Genomic DNA, 26,188 nt, shown 5'->3' with positions numbered 1-26,188 from the left:
GCCCAGGCCCGGAAGAGACTAAACAAACTAAACCAATGAGATAGAGTCCAAGGCAGATGCCTTCCTCAGGAAAATCTAGCCACATCTCAAGCCAAGAGGCCAGTACCCAGACCTAAGGTATTCACATAAATGCTTTCTCAGTTGTGCTGGTGGAGATTTGACCAGTGCTTGGAGAAGTATTGCTTGGATGATGTGTCCACATAATTTCTTGAGGCTGTCCTCCTCTTTGTGTTGCTTTCTGTGGTGTCGTAGCTATTTATTATTAGACAAATTCGGGCGGCCCACCATCTTCCCTTGGTAGCACTTTTTTTTGTCTCCTCAGGTAGTGATGAATTTGTTGCTCTGTCACAAAAGGAGGGAACTAGCACCCAATTGGATTGCTTAAGGGAGGAAGTGTACATATTGCTTAACTTAGATGGGGTGGGGGAGGTTTAAAGAAAAATAGGAGGAGGCAGTTAGTTCTTTCCATTCCATCCTTGATGAACCTGCCCTTTCTAAATATGACTAGTGGTGTGGATTCTAGAGTCACTTTATTGCTGGCATTAGCAAAGAATGGGAGGAAAACCGCGAAGAGATCAGGCTTTCTAACTTCCATCTCAAAAATTTGAGATTACCGCACACTTCAAACTGCTTCTGATGTGTTCTGTGAAAAAAAGAGTGCTCAAAAAGCTTAGAGAGTATTCCATATCCCTTTTCTCCTCTTGAAGATCAACCCACCTTAGAATATTAAGGACTCTGAAAATTCCTGTTACAGTAAAGAAAACTAACCTTAATCTACCGTTTCCCACGCTATTTGAACATGGACGTCTTAGCCCCCAATCCGTTATCCCATGAAAACCTAGCAACACTTTTTGGAAGATTGTTCTGCAGAATGCCAGTTTACGGAAGTGGGTAGCTATACTTGAGGGAAGCACTTTGCTAGTGCTGCAAAGTTTACCCTCTGTGATTTTTCTTTCACCTCTCTCAAGACTTTTCAACTAAGAGGATGAAAGGCAAGAAGTGGGGACGTGTGAAAATAATTTTATGAAGTTGTTTAAAATAAAGAGTAGTTTCTTATCCTTGGTGTCATTTTTCTTTTCGAAGTCCTTACATCTCTGTACAGCAAATAGCATACATAAATACTAAGCAAGTTTGGTATTAATTTTATTCTATTTTCTGTATAACTTTAAGTACATAAAGGTTCATTTCCGCAGGCCTCAGGAAATGGGTAGAAATCACAGGACAATCTCTCTTCCCACCAAAAAAAGTTGCATATTTTGGTAAAGTGTTTGTCCTAGAGGAAAAACTGAAATTTACATTAGCAATGCTGTGCAAGATTTTTACACAAGACCTAAAACCAGCCTGCAATGGAGATTTTAGTCCTCTGTTCAGGTGCCCTGACAGAAGCCAAAAGCTGTTGAGCATGACAGGGCAAGGAAGCAATGAAGACGGATGATGGGCACCCAGCATGGAAGGAGGAAGGGAAGCCAGATTCCTGGCAATGGTGTGGTTTTCCTTTTTTTTTCCTCTCTTTTTAAGTCATCTCTGTAGGAAGGTGCTGGGCAGGGGCCCCAGAGAGAGGAAGGGTCCAAGACTCCTTTAGCTGGCCTGGGTGCAGGGCACCACCACAGCAGCTAACACAGGACAACCTACTATCTCAGGTTCGGGCAGATGCAGGATGGAATGCAGAAGAAAAGGAATGCTTACAGGAAATCATTTTGCTTGGAATGCTAGATGGCCAAGCTTCAGCCTTTGGTCCCGTGCAAACCCTTGCCTCACTTGTCAATAGTGAAAATTAGTTTAAGTTAGAAGAACCAACTAGGATCACACCAGCTTCTGCTACCTTCACGCTCATTGTTAGAAAAAGATTAACTTGTGTGAACATTGTGATCTGTTAATTCCTGGGGACTGCTTTATCCTTCCCCAAATAACCCCAAAGGCTGAAAGCTAAAACACACCTGTCCTGATGTGCAGTTCCTGAAGAATGGGCTGGCTGTATGGTTGAGCTGACACGGAAAAGCTGCACCTTCCTGCAGAAGATCAAAGACCTGCTATCCCACCCCAAATCTCAGCCTGAGGTATATTTCAGTGAAGGCAGGTAGCTGTGCTTCTCAAAGCAGAGAAGCAGTTTAAGAGCAGAAAGGTAGAGGAAATCTAAAAAAGAACCGTCTTGATACAGATTTATCCCACGGTGTGAGGGAGAGGGCAAAGAACCCAGTGGCACTTCGCTTATCCAGCAATTTCTGTCACTGTGGTGACCAACTTCCGCCCATTCCATATGGTCTTGAACTGCTCAGGGACTGGGAACTCATTCTGCAAATAAAGAAACAATAGGCTTAAACCCAAGCTAGGCAATACCCTGGGGTTAATTAAATCTTAACTTTCTCCCAATGCTTGCTCGCACTAAACTCTGAGAGCAAGTAGGATGTAATGAGAGAAGCCGAATCCACCTGAGAAAGCAAGGCCATGGAACCGGCAGCGCACTAGCAGCGCCACATCTTCTAGACCACCTCCCCCACCGCTGACAGTGAAGCAGCAGCGCAGTGTGGGAACGAGAACAAAGGCTCCAAAGCTAGACAGATGTAGGTTTGAGTCTGTTTCTTACTGTTCACTGATCAGTGACCTTGCAGACTGTTAAACCTACGCGGCGTAGATGGGAATGTGTATGGCTTCACGGCACCAGCTCAATAGGGTGCTGTGATTCAATCCCATTCCTTTTTGCCTACCCTGAGATCTCCTCTGCCTAAGAAAGGCAGAAACCACCCTCCTTTGGGGTCTCCTTCGTGGGACTACCTCATGTGTCTGTGCCTGAGATGTGCACTGCTGGGCTGCACCCACTTGGCGCAGAGTGTCCATCAGCTGCGTTGGAAGACTTCTCCTCCAACGCAAGTCTTCAGCCCCTTCTGATTTCAGACCATACTACTAAAGAGATCAAGGAACTTACGAAGTCATCGCCTTCTGTAGGAATGAGGACATTCATCTCAGAAGATTTGGCACTGACTATCTCACAATCCAGTGAATTCTTGCTCAGGTAAACGTGGCAGCCATCTGTTTTGTTGATGGAAATGGTTGGCACTTTACCCATTACCTGCAGGGGAAACCAAGAGCATTGAGTCCCAGCAGCCAGCAGAACAAGTTAGCTGTGGGAAAAGCTTTCACTGTTTCACGGGATTACATGAAAAACTCACAGGTGTACAAGATACGGGATACTAGGGGCGGGTGAGAATGGGTACTGGAAAGAGCTCATGATAAGGGCCAACTCTTCCTGCCACATCCAAAGCAGCTCAGCTTACAGACTCTGTAGAGTCAGATTCCCACCACAGCAACATCTGTGGGTCGGCTGTGTCTCTTTCAATTAATTCCTCAGGGACTAAAGGAAGGAGCCAAGTATCAAGTTACCTGAACTTTGACATCCCTACTATTGATTATCTCCACAATGCCCACCACGTCATCGAACACCAGACCGAGTTTCTTACAGTTATCTAGGAGAAGAAAGGGAGCGGGTCAACAGTATAACTTTAAAGGAAAGTACTCGATTTAAGAATTAAGAATTTAAGAATCTCTAGAAATAGGGTAGGTATGGTTCCAGCCCTCTCAAGCTCTAGGACAGAGCCTGCCTAGGTCAACAACAAGAACTCACCTACTGTAATGGAGTTAATTTTGCCCTTGATTTGCAATGTTGAGTTGACACACTTGAATATGTAAGCCACCTGTTTCAGCTCTGTGTCATCTATCACCAGGTTGGAAACATTCTCCTGATTTTCCTGTTAAAGAGATACCCCTTTTAGGAATCTCATCATTAAGCACATGCCACCCCAAAACACAGACTATGCCAAACTTTCATTCTTGCAATCAAAGCCAGAACCCTGTACTCATTTGGCTGTGCTCCGTTTAATCGCTTTGTCCCCACTCCTTGTTCCCCCAGTCCTGGCATTTTTAACTCACCACTCTCCACTTCTTGCCCTCCAGTTCAAGTAGAGCTGGCTCCTTCTTTGTGACTGGTTTGGGGGAAGGACTGACTCCTGGTTTAGATGCAGAGAATGGTTTGGGGCCACTTCGTACTGGAGCACTCTGAGCCTTCAAGGCAGGGTTCTTGTGAGTCTTCAAGTCATCAGATACATGTTTCAGGGCTGTAAGAACAACAGCTGCCTTGTTCCTGTCCTTCACACCAGGGCTTTGGGCTGAGGCAATAACCAACTTCTGCTATCAGAAGTTAAACTGATCCTTAAGAAAAAATTCAAAGCCCCAAACCAGAGCCTTTGAGATGTTCTCTCACACACAGCTTTGGAGAAGCACTTTTATAATTTTTCTTCTACCCCAAGATTAAATTATAAAGTTCCACTAAAAAAAAAAAAAAGTGGAATGTGTGTGTATGGGGGGATGGGTATGTAAAAAGATCTAGAAAGACATACTAAGTATCAGTATATACTCACAAAATAACGTACGTAGTTTTTAAAGCAACAGAGGAAGAAAAAGTAATATGTGATAATAAAGAAAATTTGGTAAAAGGAAAAAAACCCTCACAGCTAACCTACGACCTCCAATCAGTGTTAGCATTTGAAACTCCCCTTCCAATAATTTTTCTATTCATAGTTGTTTTTTATTTAGATATAAGCATGCACACTGTTAAGAAATTTGGTTTAACCAATTAACACAATAAAAATTTTCTCAAGTTAACCTATAGTTTCTAACAATATCTTTTTTGGGGGCTTCCCTGGTGGCGCAGTGGTTAAGAATCCGCCTGCCAATGCAGGGGACATGGTTTCGAGCCCTGGTCCAGGAAGATCCCACATGCCGCGGAGCAACTAAGCCCATGCGCCACAACTACTGAGTCTGCACTCTAGAGCCCGTGAGCCACAACTACTGAGCCCACATGCCACAACTACTGAAGCCCACGCGTCTAGAGCCCGTGCTCCGCAACAAGAGAAGCCACCGCAATGAGAAGCCTGTGCACCGCAACGAAGAGTAGCCCCCACTCGCCCCAACTAGAGAAAGCCTGAGTGCAGCAACGAAGACTCAACACAGCCAAAAATAAGTAAATAAATATATTTAATAGATAAATAAAAATCTTTTTTTTAAGGAAAAACATTCGATAATCACCCTCAACAGGCTGACACGTGCCTTGCTTGTGGACACGGCCCAATCTATATAACCAATACTGGCGTTTCAGCTCCACCACTCCTAAACACTGCATGGTTCACTGCAGAAAAAGACTTAATGGCTGCATAGTATTGCGTCAAGAGGAACATACCACAGTTAACCATTTCTCTTACAGTGGGATACAGGTTACACCATTTTTAGCTACTGTGAACAACAATGTATAAAAGTTGTTCTTTCAGTGTTTTTATAGGTAGATTCCTAGGAGACTGCTGTATAATTTAGACTTCCACCTACTGTGTATAAGGGTGTCTACTTTCTCTACACCAACATCAGGTCATTCTTACGCAAATTTTCCATGTGACTAACATACACCCTCTGAGGACGTGAACCACCCCCTCCAAGATGACCTCCTGAAGAGACCGCATGGTAACTGGGAAAAAGCTCTGGGGAAAACGGCCAGCACCATGTCTTGGCACCACAGGGTAGGTACTCTGTATATGCCCCTTAATATTAAATCACTTTCCTCTGGGGAGAGAGATTCCCCCAACTATAATGAGCCATTGTCAATTTCCATTTGAGCCAGCTCTGCTATCCCTTTAGGCAACCTGAAGGAATGTGACACCCCAAATGAATCTCCCATATACAAACCACGGTTCTGGTTTACAGACTGTCAGGTCTCTAGTTGGTAAGTTCTTGCCAAAACAACTTATTCACCAACTCTTCTTGCCAAAGCATTCACTTACCATGTGTGATGCTCTCCCCCTGATTAATCTGTGCAAACAGTGCTGAGCGTGAAGCAGACTCATCTGAGCCTGAACTGGTGGCGGCTGGAGGGGGAGGTGGGCCTGGTGGGGGGGGAGGAGGACCCGATCCAGCAGAGGGTCCCGATGGCAATCCACTCAGTTCTTTTGCCACAGGCCCCTGGAACAGTAAGTGCAGGTAACACAGTCAGCGTCTCTTCCCCTCTGTACCATCCCCAATAGGGCCCTGCATGTGTCCAAGATACATGGGGTACCCACTGTGGCCCTTGATGCAATGATTAACGCTCCCTACCCACACCCAACTTGGCTTTACTCCTTCTCACCCTTTCCCAAGGATCCAACTCAACTCCGTTTTTCAACCTTCACATTTTTCCATTGGCCTCTACCTAACTCCAGCTCTGAACCTATAGTTCTAAATACTTACTTAGTGTGTCACCGGTACCTCAGACTCACAACGTCCAAGACTGATTTCACCATCACACCCATGTCTCTATTTCAGTGAGAGATATTATCATCCAAGCTTGACCATTCAATCTTCTTTGAGTCTTCCAACCCCCTCAATCTCATTAAATCAGTTTGCTACCTTGGTTATATCTCATTCTTTTTTGTACCAGCCCCTAGCACCATGAGCACTTCCACAGTCTGAGCAAAGCCCTTACCCCTAACCTATACACTAAGACCCTTTTAAGGACAAATAGGATCATTATCACTCTCTTGCTCAAATACCTCTGATACTTATCACCTATTATAAAGTCTAAAAGTCTCAACTACCTTCCTTTCCAGCCTTTCCTCCTAAATATGTGACTCTCTCCTTATTGAAGCCAGATGACCAATCTCTACACTTACTCTGCATTTACTTTGTTTAAGCTTTGCTGTTTACTAGTATTCCCATTTCTCCCACTTCTGTCCTATACCTGAAAAGTCTGAGTATACCTCTTCAAAGTACAGTCTCTCCCAGTGAGAATCATTCTTCTCTTCTTCATACTCTGCAGTGTGTACCTTTATTATAGCACTTAGCTTGGTGATTTGAAGTGAGGTTTCGTATCTGTATTTTTAAGCTTCTTGAGGGTTGGTACAGTGTAACTCATTCATCTATCTCTCCTTCCAGCCCAGTCATTGTCCCTGACCCATGTTTACTGACGCTGAATAGAACTGACTATTCCTTCTCTGACCCTTGCTTTCTTTACTCTTTTTCCCCTTTCCTTCTCTCCTTTTTCTTTCTACCCTCCACTGTGAAGACTAACATTCCTGTTTAGACCTTGGTAGTGCTAAAGTCTAAGAAACCTGCAGATCCTGGAGGTTTCCTGGAGCGATGAATGGAGGGGAGGAGCACTCACCGTTTTGCTCCAGGCCAGGCCAGTGGCATGGAACTCCTTAATGTAAGCCTGCAGCTCTGTCCATATACTCAAGTAAGCTTTGACCCAGTCCACATGCTTCTTATCCCTGGGAGAATTAAAGAAGAACTCATCACAGGCAGTCAGGGTACATTACAATAGTGATTCCAGACCCCCTCCTATCTGTGAACTCACGTCCTCTTGCCTGTGGCGTTTTTTAGGCTCTGCTCAACAGTGTAACTGAGCTTTCCTTCTTTTTTTGAACCTATTCTCTTACCCTAATTAGACCAAAGTCCATATAGATAGGGACTCCAGATTATATCTTTCTCTTACAGCAGTATTCCTCAAACATTTTTTAAAAGTAGCAAAACCACTATTTCAAAGTAGACCTTAGGCAGAACCTAATATACAAAACTGATAAAAGCAAACATTCCGTGCATGAAGCCATGGTAGACAGGTCTCTCGAGCAACACTGTGGATCTCTAGGACTCCAAGAAACTCAACTGCCTTATAGCATAATGCCTTATGTCAAAAGTATGCCCTCCTCCTAAGAAATTAAAAATAAAAAGTTCTGTTAGGAGGAAATAATCAGTATTAAATTATAGAAACAGCACTGCACTATAGTTCAAGTCTCCTCTCTCTCTCTAATTTAAAAAAAAAGTAAAAAAAAATTTTTTGGCTGCGTTTGGGTCTTCATTGCTGTGCGTGGGCTATCTCTAGTAGTGGCGAGTGGGAGGCTACTCTTCGTTGCGGTGCGTGGGCTTCTCATTGCGGTGGCTTCTCTTGTTACAGACTGCCAGCTCTAGGCCCGTGGGCTTCAGTAGTTGTGGCTCGTGGGCTCTAGAGCACAGGCTCAGTAGTTGTGGCGCACGGGCTTAGCTGCTCTGCGGCATGTGGGGTCTTCCCCAACCAGGGATCAAACCCGTGTCCCCTGCGTTGGCAGGTGGATCCTTAACCACTGCGCCACCAGGGACGTCCTCCTCTCTTCTTATACATTATTAGCTGGAAGCGTTTATGATTGTTTAGCATAAAGCCTAATTTCCTCAACTGGAAATTGCAGAGCATACGATGGAGTATAATGAAAACATTGTGATGCTTAATCCCAGGTTACTGGAAGGATCAAGGAGCGGCCTGGTGTTCTGGGACATTTTTCACCCACATGAAGGCTTATTCCTTCACAGATGTTGGATAACTGATGATGGACGGAAGAAAGGAAGGGTTTGGAGCGTTATGCAGCTAAGTAATAGCTGCCTGCAGTCAGTGCAGCTCAAAACCAGCAATGGAGAAGTAGACACTGGTGGCCATGTGTGGTTGGACGTACAGTGACTCCCCTTGTGCAATACCTGCAGTGGTCAGGCAGCCTTCATCTCACTTTACCTGACCACGTGAATAGTCAGGGTAATTTTCTAGTAAATCTTACTGAATCTTTTGCAACTGGGCCAGTTAGAAGTTTTCAACAAAGGAACAAAATCTTGACCACACAGGCAAATAAAAGGGCATTAGACCATTTTACCTCCTAAACCTGGAAGGGTAAGGATGAGAAGACTCAGAAGCCCTCTACAGGGCTTCCCTGGTGGTGCAGTGGTTGAGAGTACGCCTGCCGATGCAGGGGACATGGGTTCGTGCCCCGGCCCGGGAAGATCCCACATGCTGCGGAGTGGCTGGGCCCGTGAGCCATGGCCGCTGGGCCTGCGCGTCCGGAGCCTATGCTCCGCAACAGGAGAGGCCACAACAGCGAGAGGCCCGCGTACCGCAAAAAAAAAAAAAAAGTCCTCTACAAACCCTGGAGAAAAAGCAGAAGAGGAAACAGAAACACTTCCTGCTTGCAAATACAGCTTCTATGAGCCAATATCTATCAAACTTTCCAAAAAGCAGCCCTGAGATAAGAGAACCAACACAGCAGCCAAAGGCAGTCTTAACTTAACACAAAACACTACTCCAGCAAGTAACCAGCTGGGTTTGTCCTTTACCCCTTGAAGACAGGCTGGACTTACACATCTTTGTACTCCTTGAGAACTCGGTTTGTATAAAACATGGCAGCATCATTCATTTCCTTCACATAGGGACCAGGCTTGGGAGCCTAGGAAAAGAGAAGCTGTCAGTGACTTGGGGCCTCTCCAGCCATATCACCTTGCCTCTTTCAATCTGTCCCTTCCCTCCCACGGAAGCTGTGCCGCTCACCATAGCCACCCAGCCCAGGGCCTGGATACTTTCGCTGACACCTGACAGATGATTGAACAACTTGCTGCCTCTGTTCTTCTCCCGAAAGGTTATCACTTCTTGGATCTGCTCGGAGATGGGTGCCAACAAATCGGAAAGCTTATTCTAGAAAAAGATGCAAGAAAAGATTGAGGTTAGTGTTTTTATAGAAGCCTTTATGTTGCTCAACTCTGATCCTCAAGGTAAGAATTCTTCACGAACTAAAACCAGCATGCAAATAAACTCTGTATTTATCTTGCAAAGATTCACACGGCTACAGTACTGCTCATCATCTCACTCTCCTTAGACAGCTCTAACTACCCAGGCTGGATTTTGTGGTTCTTCATGATCAGGACCCATACTCCAGCTGTACCACAAAATTCTACCATTTCTGCCACTTGCCTCTTTTCTGTCCCACTAACAGCAGACACTAGTTCATTTCTGGGCTCCTCTCTTTCCATCTATCCGTGGGCTCCTCTGCGTCATGAGGGACAGCACTCCACCAACCACACCGGCCTCCTACAGCATCTATCATCAGCATAATCAATTCTGGCACCTTATCACACACCAGTACAATTTATTAATGGACCCATGTAAACATGCTTTTCTTTGTCATTGATTCTTCAAAGACAAGGGCTTTGTCTTAGCCCTCTTTTATAATCTGTATAGCCCTCAACACGCTGCTAGCCATATAGCAGCTGCTGAGAAGAGATCTGTTGAATCAAATGCAATTAGAGGGCTTGGCACTTGAGCAGACAGCTTAGCAAAATGGATGAATCTTGTGTTTCTGTGTTTTCATCCTTCATCCGAAGCTTGGTTTCCTGAACATCTCATTTCTCAGATCTTAGCATGAGAACAGTCTAAAGCAGGAGTCGGCAAACTTTCTGTAAAGAGCCAGACTGTAAATATTTCTGGCTTTGCAGGCCATACGGTCTCTGTTGCTATTTTTCAACTCTGCCGTTGTAGTACACAAAGCAGCAACAGACAATACTTAAAAGAATGGACATGGCTGTGTTCCCAAAAAAACTTCATTTAAAATAGGTGTCAGGCCAGATTTGGCCTGCAGACTACAGTCTGCCAATCCTCGATCTAAAGCAAGGGAAAGATAATAATGTCTCAGCTGCCTGATTTGTTGTGGAAAGTGTGGGCTTGGAAAAAAGGTTTAGACAAAATGCTTTAACTATTCGAGACAGATTAAAAATTAGAGTCTAACATATTTAACATTATCTTATGCTATTTTTACATTATTTAGGCATGCCAAGGGTTCACAGGTTTTAATACAGCATTAGTAGGAAGACTTATTTTATTAGCCTCCTGCCTAGGAAAGCCAAATGCAAAAAGAAGAAATGAAACAAAACTAAAATGTTTGGCTCTGAGAAAAATCTAAATTTTCTCTAATTTATTTTCATACTTGTGGCAGCATAAAATCTTGAGGTAGGAATAAAGTTAAAGGGAGATGCCTAACCACTGAAGGGTGAGGGGAGAAGCAGTACTTTAGGAGTTTTAGGATCTCCCCAGCAGCCTTACTAAGCCCACCCATAGTGGAGCAAGAGAACCACTCTCTAGGTCCCAAAGGGCATAAGGGACAATATGATGAATTTGGGCTAAGAATGTCTATTGAGAGAAGCAGCAAAGTCCCAGGGATAACTACAGTCCTAAGTAAAATGATAGAAAAAAAGCCATTAGAGCCCAAGAAATATATACTCAATGGCACATTCCCACAGTGGCGCTTAAAATCTGACTCTCCCTCTGGGACTTGGTGTGAACATACACGAGCCTAGTAGGTCTAATTTAGCATGTTGTGATAGCTTAGCAGAAAGCTCTCAACCTGTCCTGTGCATCAAACCAACTAGTAATGAACTTACGCCTGCTGGCTGCTGGCATTGAGAGGCTGTAACCAAGAGCGCTCGCTCCAACTTCAGACCCGTGTGGACCATCTCCGCCTGAAAAGGAGAGGAAAGGAGAAGAATCAGCTATCAATGACACTTTACAACTGGAGAGATCCTGGTAAGAATAACCTGAAACCTCCACTTGCATGTACTCTGGTAGCAACCCAGGCACTTCATGTTGATTTCTTCAAGTACTCCTGATTCTTGGGACTGATGGCAGACTAATATATCATTATTCCTGCTGGAACTAATCAGGGGTATAATCCAGAGTTGGAAATGAAGATAATTGGGGCTAGCTTTCGATGAAGTCAAGTCAGCAACTGAACATGCAGTGCGATATGAAGTGCAGTGAAAATCCCTCTTACCTCTCATCACCTCCCCCGCCCTCCCAAATCTGTTCTCAAGAACTAGAGGTAGGAGTTAAAGCAAAAGCCTAAATTCATGCCTCAAATTCTCAAGGTATTTACTCCTTTGTGTTAAAGCTGTTTTTCGAATGTTGGACCACGACCTATCACAGGTAATTAAATCAACTTTGTGACCCCATAACCTGCGCTTTATTAAGTGAAGGAGAATAGAACAATGAGTGCAATACATCAACTGGAAATTATTTCCAAAAAAAAAAAAGTGCAACACAAGTAGCATAATGTGAAACTTATATCTTAGCTACAAATATGCATTTCTTTCTTTCTTTTTCTTTCTTTTTTTGGCTGTGCTGTGCGGCATGCGGGATCTTAGTTCCCCAACCAGGGATCGAACTCATGCCCCCCCAGTGTCTTAACCACTGGACCACCAGGGAAGTCCCACAAATATGTATTTCTTACTGAAGGTCATGACCAAGAGTTTAAGAAACATGAGGCTATAAGCACTACAAATACAAAAATTCAAATTGAAGTCATATATTTTTTCGGGATTTGTATTTTTTAAATATAAAAGTAAAAAAAAAATATAAAAGTGATACGTTTTAAAACCTTTTCAAATGTGACCTACTGTATAAAGTAAAAATGCAAGCCCCACACTCCTATCTAAGTCCCAGTCCCACTCTCTAGAGTTAACACCATTGCCAACAGATGGTATATAAGAGGCTCCAAATAGCTCTTCCAAAGATCAAGCAACCAGTTTTGCTGACGGGTCAGGAAGATCCTAAACATGGTTCTTGCTGACAAAGGATCACTTAGAAGACTAGCAGGAGGATTCTGGGTCTCAGAGAGAGAGACAGAGTAGGGGCGGGGGTGACAACGTGGGTAGCAGCACATGAAGGGAGGTTGGTGGAGAGGCACCTGTCATTGCCTACTTCACATTCGTACTGTGGGCTAAGTATGAAAATAACTCACATTAGCATAGCTTTAGCATAAGTACCATGCTTAGTTTTATAAATGCTAAGTCATGATGATGACTCCTTTGGATAAGCCACCCCAGGCTTGGTTATATAACACACTGGGATCAGACTGGTAGCATGTTCTCACTACAAAGATGAACCAAGCCACATTTTATGCACGAAGCAAACTATCTGTATAAAAGAAGCCCATGCGGAATATGTGATAAAAGCAGGGAGCCTGGAAAAACCTGAGGAAATGTTCCAGTGCGTGGACTGAGTTCCTCAGTGCAGGTAGAAGAGAAGGAGCCAGGAGCCTCTCAAGGGGCTCTTCAACCAAGAATGAGTAGGATCTGAAGAAAGCCACCAGTCCTTAAAAGAGGGAAAAAGGGGCCAAACCTCCTTACATGCTTCTGCACATCTCCCCCAATCTCTTTACTGATCTTGAGGTACTCTGCCACAGGACCGGCCAAGAGTGAGTCAAATGCTTGCACATATGGAGTCGTTCCTGCTGAAGACAGACACACCACGAAGAACTGGTCATACATCAGAAAGAGGATTTGTTAAAGGCGCTTCCATATGAAAGCAGAGAGGCAAGGTAACACAGTAAACAGAAGGCTGGAGCATGAGTCAGGAGCCTGTGTTCTAGCTCCAGAACCACCATTAACTTCTTGTGCAACCCTGGCTAAGTCCCCTTTTCTTGCTGAGCTTAATTTTCTTTAGCAATAGAATGAAAATAAAGAAAATGATTCCCCTCAAGGTTCCTTTTAGCTCTAACATTCTGATTCAATTGGGCATGTGCAAAATGGCCAATTTGCCAATTGTCTGGAGAGAGGAAATTTAATATCACTTGTCATTTGACTTATACTGGAGTCATTTTGCTAAAGAAAGAACAGGAAATATCACACAAGCAGGAAGTTCTCGTGTTAAAATAACTTAACCACAGGCCTCCCTGCACAAGTCACTTCCTCCCTTATCTGTTCACAGCAATAACGAATTATAGGCAATGAACTTTCTAGATTAAACGTTTTAGGGAGTTAGCTCCAAAGGAAGGAATATACTGTGACAGAAGAATTTCCAGCCAGGACACCAAGTATTCACCACTCGAGGTATTCTGCTGGCTTGTATGCTGCTTACCTTTTGCAGCACTGTCTGCATACCCACAGTGCATGTCACAGGCCTGGGAGACTGCCTCCAGGCGGCCCACTGCTCTCTCCAACCTTTCTACCAGATTTTGCATGTCAGCCATAATGTAGCACCTGCTGAAACAGATCAAATGTCATTTGTTGTTTTAATATTACATAGAACCTAGGGAGAAAAGAAAAAAAGAATACCCTGGGAGTGAAGAGGATGCCAATTCTGAGGAACAGAATCATTTTACAGTAAAATAAGATGGAAGATAGTCTAGCATATTTGCAAAATCATAGAGACTTCATTAAGCAAAAGAACTACCCAGGAAACAGTGTTAACTGAAAGCAAATGCTTACTCATTCAAATACTTACTGAATATGTACTATATCACCAAATAAATATTTGTGTAAGAATTTAGAATTTACAAAGTACAGTCTCATATATTATCTCAGTTTAAGCCTCTCAACAACTATTTAGGAATGGAAAGATAATTACTATATTCTCAGAGATAGGAAACAATTTCAGTGAAGTTAAATGACTTGCCTATAGTCTCACAGTTAGCTGGTAGGGAAGCCAGTCCTCAAATTCAAGCCTTATGGCTCTAAGTTTTGTGTTTTTTCCTACAACATCCTGCTGCCTACATATGGAATGCCCAAAACCAAGATGAATAGGGTATTTATCCTGCCCCCAATAACTTACAGTCTAATAGAGAAGACTTCACATGTGCACTAACAACTGTAAAACAAATAGAAAAAAAAATTAAGGTGACATAAGTTGCAGAGAGAATAACACAGGATTTCAGAGAGGGGAAGAATATATCAGCTGGAAGGATCAGATAAGGCTATTATGGCAAAGCTTCCAATTGAGCCGGCTTCAAATGAGGGTGGGTAGGATCTGGATATGCAGCAGGGAAGGAGAACAGACACACCCAGAGAGCTTGTTACAGATCTTTCACAAGTACCAACTTATCTGAACTAGCCTCATTCAATGTCTAATATCCTAAAGAAAGTAAGCTCCAAAAGAGAAGGGACCTTCTCTGGTTTGTTTCCTAAACAAGTTTATCCTCTACCATCTAGACCACTACCTGGCAGGTAGAAGGTGTTCAATAAATATTTTAGAAGTTAATGAACCTGAAGTATAGTATCCCAGAACTCCAGAGACAAGGGTTCTGAAAGTTACCCACAAATATACATAAATGAGTGTTAATGTTATCAATATACATCGACATAAAGTGCTTTAGATTATAGGTGATCTCATAAAAATCAGTGTAATCGCAATCAAAGACTTGACTTGGAGAGATGCCATTTCAAAGCATTAATTTATTCAGGCAACTGAAGCCGAATGAACTCAACTCCCTTGAAGCCACCTAAAATGACCATAGCAATTATAATTCCCTCAAAGACAGCTACATGACAGAATATCTCATTTAACACACATTGTCTTCCCTGTGGAAGAGAGAAGCAACTCAAAAGATAAACTAAGGAAGACAATATCATCCCTGTCCATTCTTTTCCGTGTACAGGCTCTGATCTCTCAGAGCCCGGTGATTTGCCAGAGAATGTTGTTTAAAAAAGAATCAAGGAAAAAAATAAGAATGCGAACCAAATAAACCTTTGCATTCGCCGGCCTGAAGAGGTAGCAGAAGCCTCCAAATCTGTACTCTACTCAAAATGGAACAGACTATGGAGCAGACTAGAAGTATCCAATATACTCTCCCTTATGTTATGGCACAATCACCCAAATATCCAAACTGCTGCCCTGTTCATTCTGGATACTATCCAGGGACAGACACATATAATCCACCACACTGTAAATCCCAGGGGAAAAGGCAGTGACTGCAATAAACTCCCAAGCTACCTTGCATTAATAAATACCACCCATTCTGTTATAAAACATGTTCCTTCGGACATAATGGATACTATAAGTTCCGGCCAGTGTGAACATGATAACACAGTACAAGCATCTCTAAAGGCTGCCAGGGTTCGTGAATACTTACCAATCTGAAAAGCTTAATAATACAGCTTCATGGATTTTGGTTCCTTCTTTTCCATCTTTTACTTGTACTTTAAGCTTTCAATGCTAAACAAGCTATGGTTCTGCTGTTTAACTTAAGCAGAATGAGAAAAGACAAAACAGCTATCATTATAGCTAATCTCATTCCACCACTAATCAAATATAGGAGAACAGTTCCTAGTTTTTTGTTTTTGGTGGGGGTGGAGTGAAATTTGAGATGTTATGGGAAAGAATGTCTAGAACTGAAGGACCAAAAGACACACCTTGTCTTATTCTTTATGTATGCATACTCGTTCTTTAGGTGGTCATGTCCACTCCAAAGCTGTCAACTACCATTATCGCATTACTATCCAGTCCACTTGCTGAGTGATACCACCACAACCACCTATAGACTAACAACTCCCAGAGCAATGTATCCAGCTCAGGCCATCCTTCTGGGATTCAGAATTCCACCTAGACATCTCTACCTGGATGTCCCAAAGGACATCTGAAATGTCCAAAACAGAACTCATCATTTTCCCTAGCACTGCTCCCCCAGACTCACTCACTGTCTCAGTAATCCAGCACTACCAGCAATCAAGATAGTAACCTGGAAACTGTTAAGCAGTACAGTATAGTGGTTAAGATTGTTGTTCTTGGGGCTTCCCTGGTGGCGCAGTGGTTGAGAGTCCGCCTGCCGATGCAGGGGACACGGTTCGTGCCCCGGACTGGGGGGATCCCACATGCCGCGGAGCGGCTGGGCCCGTGAGCCACAGCTGCTGGGCCTGCGTGTCCGGAGCCTGTGCTCCGCAACGGGAGAGGCCACAACAGTGAGAGGCCCGCGTACCGCAAAAAAAAAAAAAAAAAAAGAGTGTTGTTCTTTAAAGAAGTCAGAGAGACTGGGAGTTTGAATCGTGGTACTCACTGGCTCTGTGTCTCAGTGTTACCAAACTTTCTCAACCTCAGCTTCCTATCCACTCTGCTTGGTTGCTTTCCCTTCCCAACCTGTTCCTTTTCTCATAACTCCTACTGCCTTTTTCAGATTCAGCTAAGGTGTCACCTCCTCTAGGAAGCTTTTCCAGTTGGGTATGTTTTCCCTTCTCAATCTGCCCCCTCTCCAGAATTCCTACTGTCCATTCAGTCTCAGCCAAGGTATGACCTCCCCAAGAAGCATTTCCAATATGTGCTCCCACATATCATTGTGTACTCATCTCTACCACACTTTAACACACTGGTTTAAAATCATTTAATAGTCAACAGGCAATCAGTCACCCTACAAAAGAGACCACGTCTTGCCTTTGTAATTCCAGTACTATAAACATGGTAGGCACTATAAATACAATAGGTTAATAAAGGTCCTTGGGAAAAATAAATACATAAGTGCCTTTACCCCCTCTCCCCTCAACGCAAGTCTGGTTATCTCTTCTCTGTGTCAAATCTGGGGAGAAGTGTGTGTGTGGGTCTGTGTCAAATCTGGGGAGAAGTGTTTGTGTGTGGGGGTCCCTTTCTTTAAAAAAAAAACACATTTTTTTGCCTGTTTGTAGGCTCTAGCAAACATTCCCATCTTTCAAATAAACGCTGCCTTCTTGGGCAGATATTAAATTGATATAGAGATCTTCAAACCAAGTGCCATAAGGCAGATAGCCTTGTTTATTAGATGGTATAATATTAATTAAAAACAGAACTCCCTTAGAGTTGTAGGTGCTTTATATCATCAAACTGCTGCTTCTTTTGAGACTTAAAATAATTCTGTGACATATATTATAAAGATACTGATCCCCATCTTTGGAATGAAGAAACTGACAGAAGTTAAAAAGCCTGCTAGGTATCAAACAACCGGTGGGAGAGAACCTAGCCTTGAGCACAAATTTTCTGAGGCTCTTTTAAGCAATTAAGTGACTAACAGGTTCATCACAGCATGCAGCCCCAGCTGTTTGCTAAGCACAGCACTGTGGGTTCAAGGTCTCTTTATGGTGTCTTTAGGCACATTATTAGCAGCTTTCAATTCCTCTGCTCTCAGTTTCCTCTATGGAGGCCAATATTTTTTCACATTGAGTAGACGACACATGTTTGGAAAGCAAATATTTAAAACAAGTTTTTTCCCAAGAATACAGAATTGCCAGAGCAGAAAACTATAGCTCTGCCTAATCTTGCTCCCTGCCATTTCTGACTGACAGTAGCCAAGAACTATATGTAAGCCTCTGTAAATGAAGGTACAGATTCCCAACTATTTAAGCATTCATCATAAAAGCTTCAGAAGAAGAGGCAGTCCTAATTACCCAAGTCTAAATAAAACTTGGATTCAGGAGACCAAGGTTTAAGTCCCAATTCTGCCACGTATTAACTGTGTAAGTTTAGGATAGTCATTTAATGGACCCTCACCTAGCACACAGAGATGTAAGGATCAAAGGAGTTGGTTTTATAGATGAGTAGTTACTTTGGGAGCCTTAAAATGCAGTTCAAATGTAAAATGTTATTGCTGCATACCATGTAATAGAATACAGGCTCCAGAAACATGGCAATTTATCCATTCTCCCCACCCCTGCTCCCCCAGCTGCCCCCACCCCCAAAATCTGCAGCACCTAGAACAACCTGGCACACAGAAGACACTCATAACATGAAAGTCCTTAGCACTGTGACAGCTACTGAAGAAACAGAAGACCCGCGGTCTCTGCCCTCTAGAAGCTTTCATTCTTATTGGGAAGGGCAACGCAAATGAAATACCAATGGACTAAATACTGAAGACTATATTTTTTAAAGTTCTGTTAGAGATTAACTAATTTCATTTGGATTGGGAAAAGTTAAAGTTACCAGCTAATACAGTGGAGCTTTTTCTTTGCAGAATGTTGTATGGTCCTGAATTATATAGTATAAATGACTACATGCTTGGAGAAGAAATCAATGAGGACTAAAGGTAGTCTCAGGAGGTTTCAGGAGGGAAGTGGGGCATTTTGACAGAAAAAGTAAAAGAAAAAAGGGAAGACATTCCAGAGCAATCAAAAGCAAAGAGAGACCAAGAAGGCTATGTACAGAAAGTGTGAGAAGGTGAGCCCACATAGTCTCATGGGAAATAAGCAAGCTGGGCTAGGTTATGGAGGGCACTGAAACCTGGGCAGTATTTGAATTTGATGTTGTGATAAATGTGAAGCCATTCAAGGGTTTTGAGAGAAGGAATAATATGATGAAAGCAAAATTTTTACAAGTACTGTCTGATAGCATGGGTTTTGGAGAAAAAAAAGGGAAGACATTAGGGTCTAGGTTAGGTTGAAAGCTGTTCAACTAGCTGCAAAACAAAAACGTGGTACTGTAGGGCTTCCCTGGTGGCGCAGTGGTGGAGGGTCCGCCTGCCGATGCAGGGGACACGGGTTCGTGCCCTGGTCCGGGAAGATCCCACATGCTGTGGAGCGGCTGGGCCCGTGAGCCATGGCCGCTGAGCCTGCGCGTCCGGAGCCTGTGCTCCGCAGAGGGAGAGGCCGCAACGGTGAGAGGCCCGCGTACCGCAAAAAAAAAAAAAAAAAACGTGGTACTGTAAAAAATATTTTTGCTATCACAAAGGAAAATAATAATCACTTTTAGGCCGCTAAGTGACCAGCACCTGAATTAACAGTAAAATAGTTTCTCCACCCTGAGGGAGTCTAGCAGGAGCAACAAGGCTACCTTCCACTGAATCACTGGCTCTCAGGATGAGGAGGGAGTCTAGAACGCACCATCTGATGACAGAACAGACCTTTCAACATTCTCAGCAATTAGTCAGGTAGCCTCTATTCAAACACCTTCAGTGTGGAGAACCCAAGACTTCTGGAGGCAGCCCATTCCATTCACATAGCTCAAAGTATTTAAAAGTTCTTCCTTATATGGAGGCAAAACCAGTCTCCCTGCAACTTCCACCCACTGATCTTGGTTCTGCCCTTGGAGGTCACACAAAACAACTAAGCATTAAACACAGGACAAGTATTAACTGTGTGGTACTGACTACTGAGTTACAGTAGCATTCAGAGAAGGGAGTCAAAGATGACTCCAGAGTTGCAAATCCAGGGGAGTAAGAGAATGATGACACTATAGGAAAAAACAGGTTTCTGGCACGTTCTAGCTAAGGCAAGAAGATGAGGTCAGTTTTGGATACACAGTTTGAACAGAAGATGAATCTTCCAAGTGGGAATGTCCAGTAAATAGTTAGAAATGAGCTTGGGGAAGAATCAAGGCTAGAGATCAATGTTTACAAAGTCATCAGCAAGGAAACGTCATAAAGTCATGAGACTGCATAGGCTTTTGGAGGAATATCATGCAGAGCGAAAAGAAACCAGGAGCTCGATTCTCCAGCAATTTCTTTTGTGGTCTAAAACCAAGCAAAATCAGAAATGGTCAGTGATTCCTGCCAAAGCTGCTTCATATTCTCATCATTCTAACAATTCAAGCAACCCAATTCCTTCTGCCTGTCATTCAGAAGTAAACGGAACCAGGTTACTCCTGCAGTTCTTGCCTCTTCTCACCAGGCAATTAAGGCAGTGGAATGAATTTCGACTCATAAGAAGTTGCTATGCATAAAATGTTTTCTACTTTGTCAGGTAGTTGTTCCTCTAAGTCATACCCTTAAGTAAAATCGAAAAGAAAGCAACTACACAAGTCACCCTGTATGCTATGGTAGCCCAACTGATCTGCTTCAAAATGCTTCTGTTGGCCTTTGCTTTGTAATTCTGTTCCCTAGATGTTATCCTAAGAAAATAATACTAACGGGAAAACTGATAGGCATGAAGATGTTCAATGCTGTGTTAGCTTAGACTTCTAATTACAGGGGAAGAGCTAAATGCACTGTGGAAAAAGACCTGAAAAAGAACACAAAATTTACAGTATTTGTCACATTCGAGTGATGGAGTTTTAGACAATTTCCCCATTTTCCAAAATTTTTTTAACATAGTAATATAATTTCTTTATAATAGAAGACAACAAAACAAAACAGCTCCACTTGGATATCTCTCCTAAGCTACCACTAAACTATAAGGCATTAGTTAGTTCTGCTCCTAACAATATAGAAATTCTCATCACTAGACTCTAACATGCTACAGAGCAAAACCTACACATGCTAATAGGATACTTACAAGTTGGCTGATTTAACCCAGAAACCAAAGAACAGACACCACTTTGCCCCAGTAAGATGCCATCTAAATCTAACCCAAATCAGGAGCCACTGTTCTTCTCCAAGCATTTGGTTTCTCTGATGAAACCAATGACATTTAGTGCCTGAGTCACTGCCACCTGAGGTTTAGATTAAAACAGAAAGAAAGGCCTGTCTCCTGCAGAGGGAAAGAATTCTACCCAATATCAGCACTTGTCTCCTGACCATTAAACATGGTCCTCCATCTAAAATTCCAGGAGTGAGTAAAGCTAGTAATAGTGTACAAGCTGAAGTCAGACTGGAGAACTAGCTGTTTCAATGCTCTGGGGCAAATAGATAACTTTGTGTGGTCAAGGGCTCCCCTCTCTCTCACATTCAAGGAATATTACGAAGACTAACACCATAAAAGCATTCAGCAGGCATCTTTTATATTGTATAAGGAAAAACTGCATTGGTTGATTTCAACTGGTAGTTGCTGTAAACAGAACAGCATTTCCCATTCTCATGCATAAAGATAGATTCAAGGATGCCATTTGTCCCTAACCATGATTCAGCTACAGCTAGAGATACAAAAAGATCTGTGACTGCAAGTCTATAATTAACTTACGTGTAGGAATTTCAATGACCTCTGGAGGGAAAAAAAATAAAAAACAAAACAAAAAAGCAAGCTCACTTCCTCCATTAAACATTTCAACTATAACTACTTTCTAGTAGAATAGAAAAATTTGATACAACAGGTCTGGTAATACAAGGCAAACAAAGCTGCACTGTAGCTGAGGAGTATTTTTAGAGTTGATGGTTTTTATTAGGTTTACATGATGGTATATCAAGAACAAATAGTTTCATGGTGAATGCTAGAGCTGCATTAATTTAAGGTTGATAAAACTACAGTTGACCCTTGAACAACACGGGGATACGGGCGGGCACTGGCCCTCAGTGCAGTGGGAAATCCTCCAATAACTTTACAGCCAGCCCTCCATATCTGCCCGTACAAGTGGACCTGCGCAGTTCAAATCCATGTTGTTCAAGGGTCAACTGTATAACAATTTTATCAGTCAAAATAAATCTTGAGTAACAACATCATAAACTACAGCCAATGTAAAATAAATGATAATCCCTATCCACTAAACCAAGCTGTCTAAATGCAAGCAAAGAAAACAGGAATTTATACAGCCCCAGTATAGGGGAAATATAAATCTGACTTGCACTGTCAACTAACACCAACCTCATTTCTAGTGAGTGCCTAAACAATGGCCTTTCTCTATTAAGATCACATCCTCTGAGGGAAAAAAACACAAAAAGGCAAGTTCTTCAAGGCCCACCCAGAAATTCCTTGAATGAACGATAATTCTTGATGCCTCAGTGAAACCCATGATTTATTCCTTGCAAGGTACCCAGCGTTTATCATGTGCCATACACTGGGCTAACCACGGCCATGGAGCCTGCCCTCAGAGAACTGAGTTGGAGAGATAAGACACCGCACAATCAGAGCTATGATACTTTCTCATGCATTGTTCTCAATCAGGGGCAGTTTTGTCCTCCAGGAGACATTTGGCAATGTCTGAAAACATTTTTGGTTGTCACAGTTGAGGGAGTGCCCCTGGCATCTAATGGGTAGAGGCCAGGAATACTGCTGAAATCCTACAATGCACAGGACAACCCCATGAAATGAAGCATCACCTGGCCCAAAATGTCAGTTATGCTGAGGTTGAGAAACCCTGTTCTAATGTAATAATGAGCAAAAGGTAGTGCATGAGGTACAAATAAAATGGCTGATGTAATAGTTTAGGACTTTCTAAATTAGAATGTCACTCTGTAGCACCCAATGAAAACTAAGATGAGGGTCTGACTGTGGAGAACTCTGTAAATTGGACAATAGAGTTTAGACTTGATTCTTTGGGAAAATGAAGCCAGTGAAGGGTTAACAAGATGAAAATGGTTCTTTTTAAAAGAGTAGTCTGGGGCTTCCCTGGTGGTGCACTGGTTGAGAGTCTGCCTGCCGATGCAGGGGACATGGGTTCGTGCCCTGGTACGGGAAGATCCCACATGCCGCGGAGCGGCTGGGCCCGTGGGCCGTGGCCGCCGAGCCTGCGCGTCCGGAGCCTGTGCTCTGCAACGGGAGAGGCCACAACAGTGAGAGGCCCGAGTACCGCCAAAAAAAAAAAAAGAGTAGTCTGGTTATGGTAGAGAAGCTGAAGTATAGATATGAACAAGCCAGTTTAGTAGAAAGTAAAGAAAGAAACTGATGAGGACAAGTCAAAGGAATAATCACTAGGACTGGCTAAGATATAGCTTGAGGATCCTCAGATTTCAAATCTCAGGATTAAATTTCAAACCAGAGGGTTCAACTTTCAATGACACTGCATTTGCTTGTTTAAGTAAAATGAATCTTTGACTCACCATACTTCACAGAAAACTGAAAGGAGGAAGTCACTTTTTAAAGGCTCAGTCCACAGTTAAAAAAATAACTGCAACTAAACAAAGGTATATATAAGCAAGAAAAGGGGTGAAAAAAATTCATCATTCAGGTTGTAAACAAAACATTTTACAAACTAAACAGCTAACCTCCTCAAGGCAAAAATACACTCACTGAATCTTAACAATACCACCACTTTTGGTTTGCATGACAGGCTGTACTTGACAAAGTACTTTCACAGTTACCATTTTATTTAAACTCCTCTGAAACATAAACTATGTCCATCTGATCATCTGAAGTATTTCTGGGGAAGAAAAAGGGGGGGAAATTCCAACAGAAATTTCTTTATACTGGACAGCAGCAAGTCAAACAATTAGCAAAATGCCAACCACAGAATAAATCCAAACGCATTCATACAAGGCATCAAAAGCCCTTCACAACCTGGCAGCACCTACCTTTTTTTCTGGTCTTATCTTCTCCTACAAACCCCAGGCTCCAGTACTTCCCTGAACAATATAAACCCTCTCCTGCCTCCACACCTTTCTCTTGCTCTTTCTTCTAGTTGAGATACCTTATTAGACACCTTTGCTTAGATGTGCTGCAAACACCTCAAACTAAATATGTCCAAAATTCATTTCCTTTCCATGTCACCTCTCCAACTTGACCCTCCTCTCACAGTACCTATATTGGTGAATGGTGCTACCCAGTTCCCTAAACCAGAAAACCAGACAATCATCCTAGGCTACTGCTATTTTTTCATTTCCATAAACAATTAGCCTTCAACTCTACGGATTCCATCTTTTTAATATTGCTCAAATTCGATCCCTCCTCTCCTTCCCATTCTCATTGTCTTCATGTTTCAAGCCATGTTCAAGCTTCCAAACACTGGTCTACTTCTTCATTATGTTCCTTCCCCCTTGACAGGCTGAAATAAAACATCAATCTGACCACATCATTTTCCTACATAAGAGCCTGCAAAGCCTCCCCACAGCTTTCAGGGTAAGCTCCAAATTCCTTAGCATAGTTTACAAGGGCCTTCATATGTGATCCACCCCCACCCACTTCCTCCACTTCTCTGAGCATTACTGGAATTCCAGTCATGGTCTTTCACATGTCCAGATTCCATGTCCTTACACTGGACCCTTTGGCTGGAAATTCCTTTTCCAGATTCACCATACGGCTAAACAAATCCTGCAGGACTTAGCCTCCCACTTCCTCCCTAAAGCCTGGAAAGCTGGCTCAGGTATTCCTCCTCTCAAGAGCCCTGTGCTCACACACTATGACACTGTAAGCCACCCCTGATTTACTTGTCTGCCTCCTCCTCCACTCTATGAGAACTACTTTATTCTTAGTCACCAGGGCTAGATGCCTCATTTAATATGTGCCTCACACATATCAAGGGCTCAATAAATGGCTGGTGAATGATTAATGTGCTGGGCTGCCCCGTTTTCACTTGAACAGGGAACCCTATAAAGAGCTTCAACTGACAGTTCTGATGCTAACTTCTGCGTTAAGTTTCTCATGCTCTTTTCATTGAGCTCTTCATGCCTCGAAACTCATCTTAAACCCTGCTTCTGCAGAATGGATTTTCCTGAGCCCCTCAATACATACTGCCAAAGCACCTTGTTCTTCTTTCCTAACACTCATCACATTTATAATTATTTGTTAAATTCCCTGCCAACACTGTCAGCTCCGTGAGGGCAGGGTCTACCTTGTTTTGTTTCTGCCTTCCCTGGATGTGGCAGAGTGCCTAACAAAGAATAAACACAATTTGTTACACTGAATTTAATCCTGTGAGGTGAGCAGAGATCTCCACTTAAAAGATGACAAAAATGAGGCTCAAACAAGTTAAACAAAGCGCCTATGGCTACCGATGCTTGGCAGTGGGACCAGCCCAAAACTGAGCCAACTGGTTTCACGTCCAGAAGTATGCAACACCTTCAACAAAGTTAACTTGGCTTTTCAGGATCAGAGCTATAGACTAGGAGACAGGGGAGGCTCTCTGATTGCAAACACAAAAACCCGATCCTCTCTTTTTAAAAAAACTGCCCAGGTGTGCCAAACAGGCTGCATTTTTTAAAAGTTCCACGCAGCGAGTAGCCTTTAACCTGCAACTGCCCGCAAGACGATACCTACTGGAAGACCACCCCAAGGTAGAGAGAGGTTCCTGGGAAATGAACGGGGGAAGGATATGGGGCTGGTAATCTAAGGAGCTGAGGTCTAGACTCCGACTGTTTCCGTCGCTTGCTGTAAGATCTTGGACCAGCCTCCTCTCTCCGGGGATCAATTTACCCATCCAAGCAATGGGGGCGAGACCAGGGATAGAGAAGATTCTAAGGTCTCGGAGGTTCCCTTCAGTCAGAGCACCTTAGGAATCAGGCCTCCGCTGAGGCTGATGGCCAGAACCGCGAAGTCCAGCGGAAGGGGCCTCCCCAGGAGAGCGGGGCTCAGTTGGTCACCGCGGCCCCACAAGAGACCGCGCCCAGGATCCCGGGTCGGCCTGAGGGTCCCGGCGCCGGCCGCCTCAGGGGGGCTCACCGCATGCACCTAGGCCAGAAGGGTCATTAACAACGCCAGGGGCCAGTGGGCCGCGGAGAGGACCAGAGTCCCTACCCCGCCGCGCACACTCACCTCAGAGATCTGCCTCACCTCGGGACTGCGATCAGCCGCTCTCCACTTCCGGCAAGAACCGCCCAGCAATCTTCGCGCGACCCACTTCCGTGCCCTCACTGGGCGCGGCACCCCCACCGGAAATGAACCGCCGGCCGAAACGCCGGCCCAGAGGAGGGACCGGGGAAGAAGTCTGGCTGCTCCGCTCTTAACTCCGCCCCCTACTCGCCACGCCGGGGAGAATCCCCACTAGCCTGGGAAAAGAGTCCCGCCCCCAAGGCGGGAGCTACGGGGGGCGTGCCTAAGGCTAGCCACGCCCTTCTATCAACCGCCGCAGCCGGAATCGCCCGGA

At 43.6% G+C, this 26,188-nt stretch overlaps 1 protein-coding gene across 8 annotated transcripts; it reads right to left on the bottom strand.

The window, feature by feature from the left end:
• Positions 1 to 1,128: 1,128 nt before the first annotated feature.
• CAP1 (cyclase associated actin cytoskeleton regulatory protein 1) lies at positions 1,129 to 25,965 on the bottom strand. 8 transcript variants are annotated; one of them, XM_065885041.1, is made up of 13 exons: positions 25,858 to 25,965; positions 13,712 to 13,836; positions 12,982 to 13,085; positions 11,245 to 11,316; positions 9,356 to 9,499; positions 9,169 to 9,254; positions 7,178 to 7,283; positions 5,823 to 6,000; positions 3,925 to 4,109; positions 3,620 to 3,743; positions 3,379 to 3,461; positions 2,924 to 3,067; positions 1,129 to 2,292 (listed from the first exon to the last, which is right to left on the bottom strand). In XM_065885041.1, the coding sequence occupies exons 2-13, from the start codon at positions 13,821 to 13,823 to the stop codon at positions 2,209 to 2,211; spliced, it is 1,422 nt and encodes a 473-aa protein (XP_065741113.1). In that variant the 5' UTR covers positions 13,824 to 13,836; positions 25,858 to 25,965; the 3' UTR covers positions 1,129 to 2,208. The 8 variants fall into 8 exon arrangements, with proteins under 8 accessions (XP_065741113.1, XP_065741086.1, XP_065741128.1 ...); XM_065885014.1 differs by having other exon boundaries at positions 11,239 to 11,316; positions 13,712 to 13,833; XM_065885056.1 differs by having other exon boundaries at positions 11,239 to 11,316; positions 12,982 to 13,075; positions 13,703 to 13,833; positions 25,858 to 25,956.
• Positions 25,966 to 26,188: the final 223 nt, after the last annotated feature.

This window comes from Phocoena phocoena, chromosome 1, assembly GCF_963924675.1.
Source record: "Phocoena phocoena chromosome 1, mPhoPho1.1, whole genome shotgun sequence".
Lineage (NCBI taxonomy): Eukaryota > Metazoa > Chordata > Mammalia > Artiodactyla > Phocoenidae > Phocoena > Phocoena phocoena.
This window is presented reverse-complemented; position numbering and strand designations above follow the sequence as displayed.

What these genes read in the sequence shown, in the direction of transcription:
- CAP1 (XM_065885014.1), bottom strand. Translation starts at nt 13,823, where the DNA reads ATGGCTGACATGCAAAATCTGGTAGAAAGGTTGGAGAGAGCAGTGGGC. An exon ending in TGCAGACAGTGCTGCAAAAG is followed by an intron (nt 13,086 to 13,711) that starts GTAAGCAGCATA and finishes GTCTGTCTTCAG; the next exon opens with CAGGAACGACTCCATATGTG. An exon ending in CTCAAGGAGTACAAAGATGT is followed by an intron (nt 7,284 to 9,168) that starts GTAAGTCCAGCC and finishes TAATTCTCCCAG; the next exon opens with GGATAAGAAGCATGTGGACT.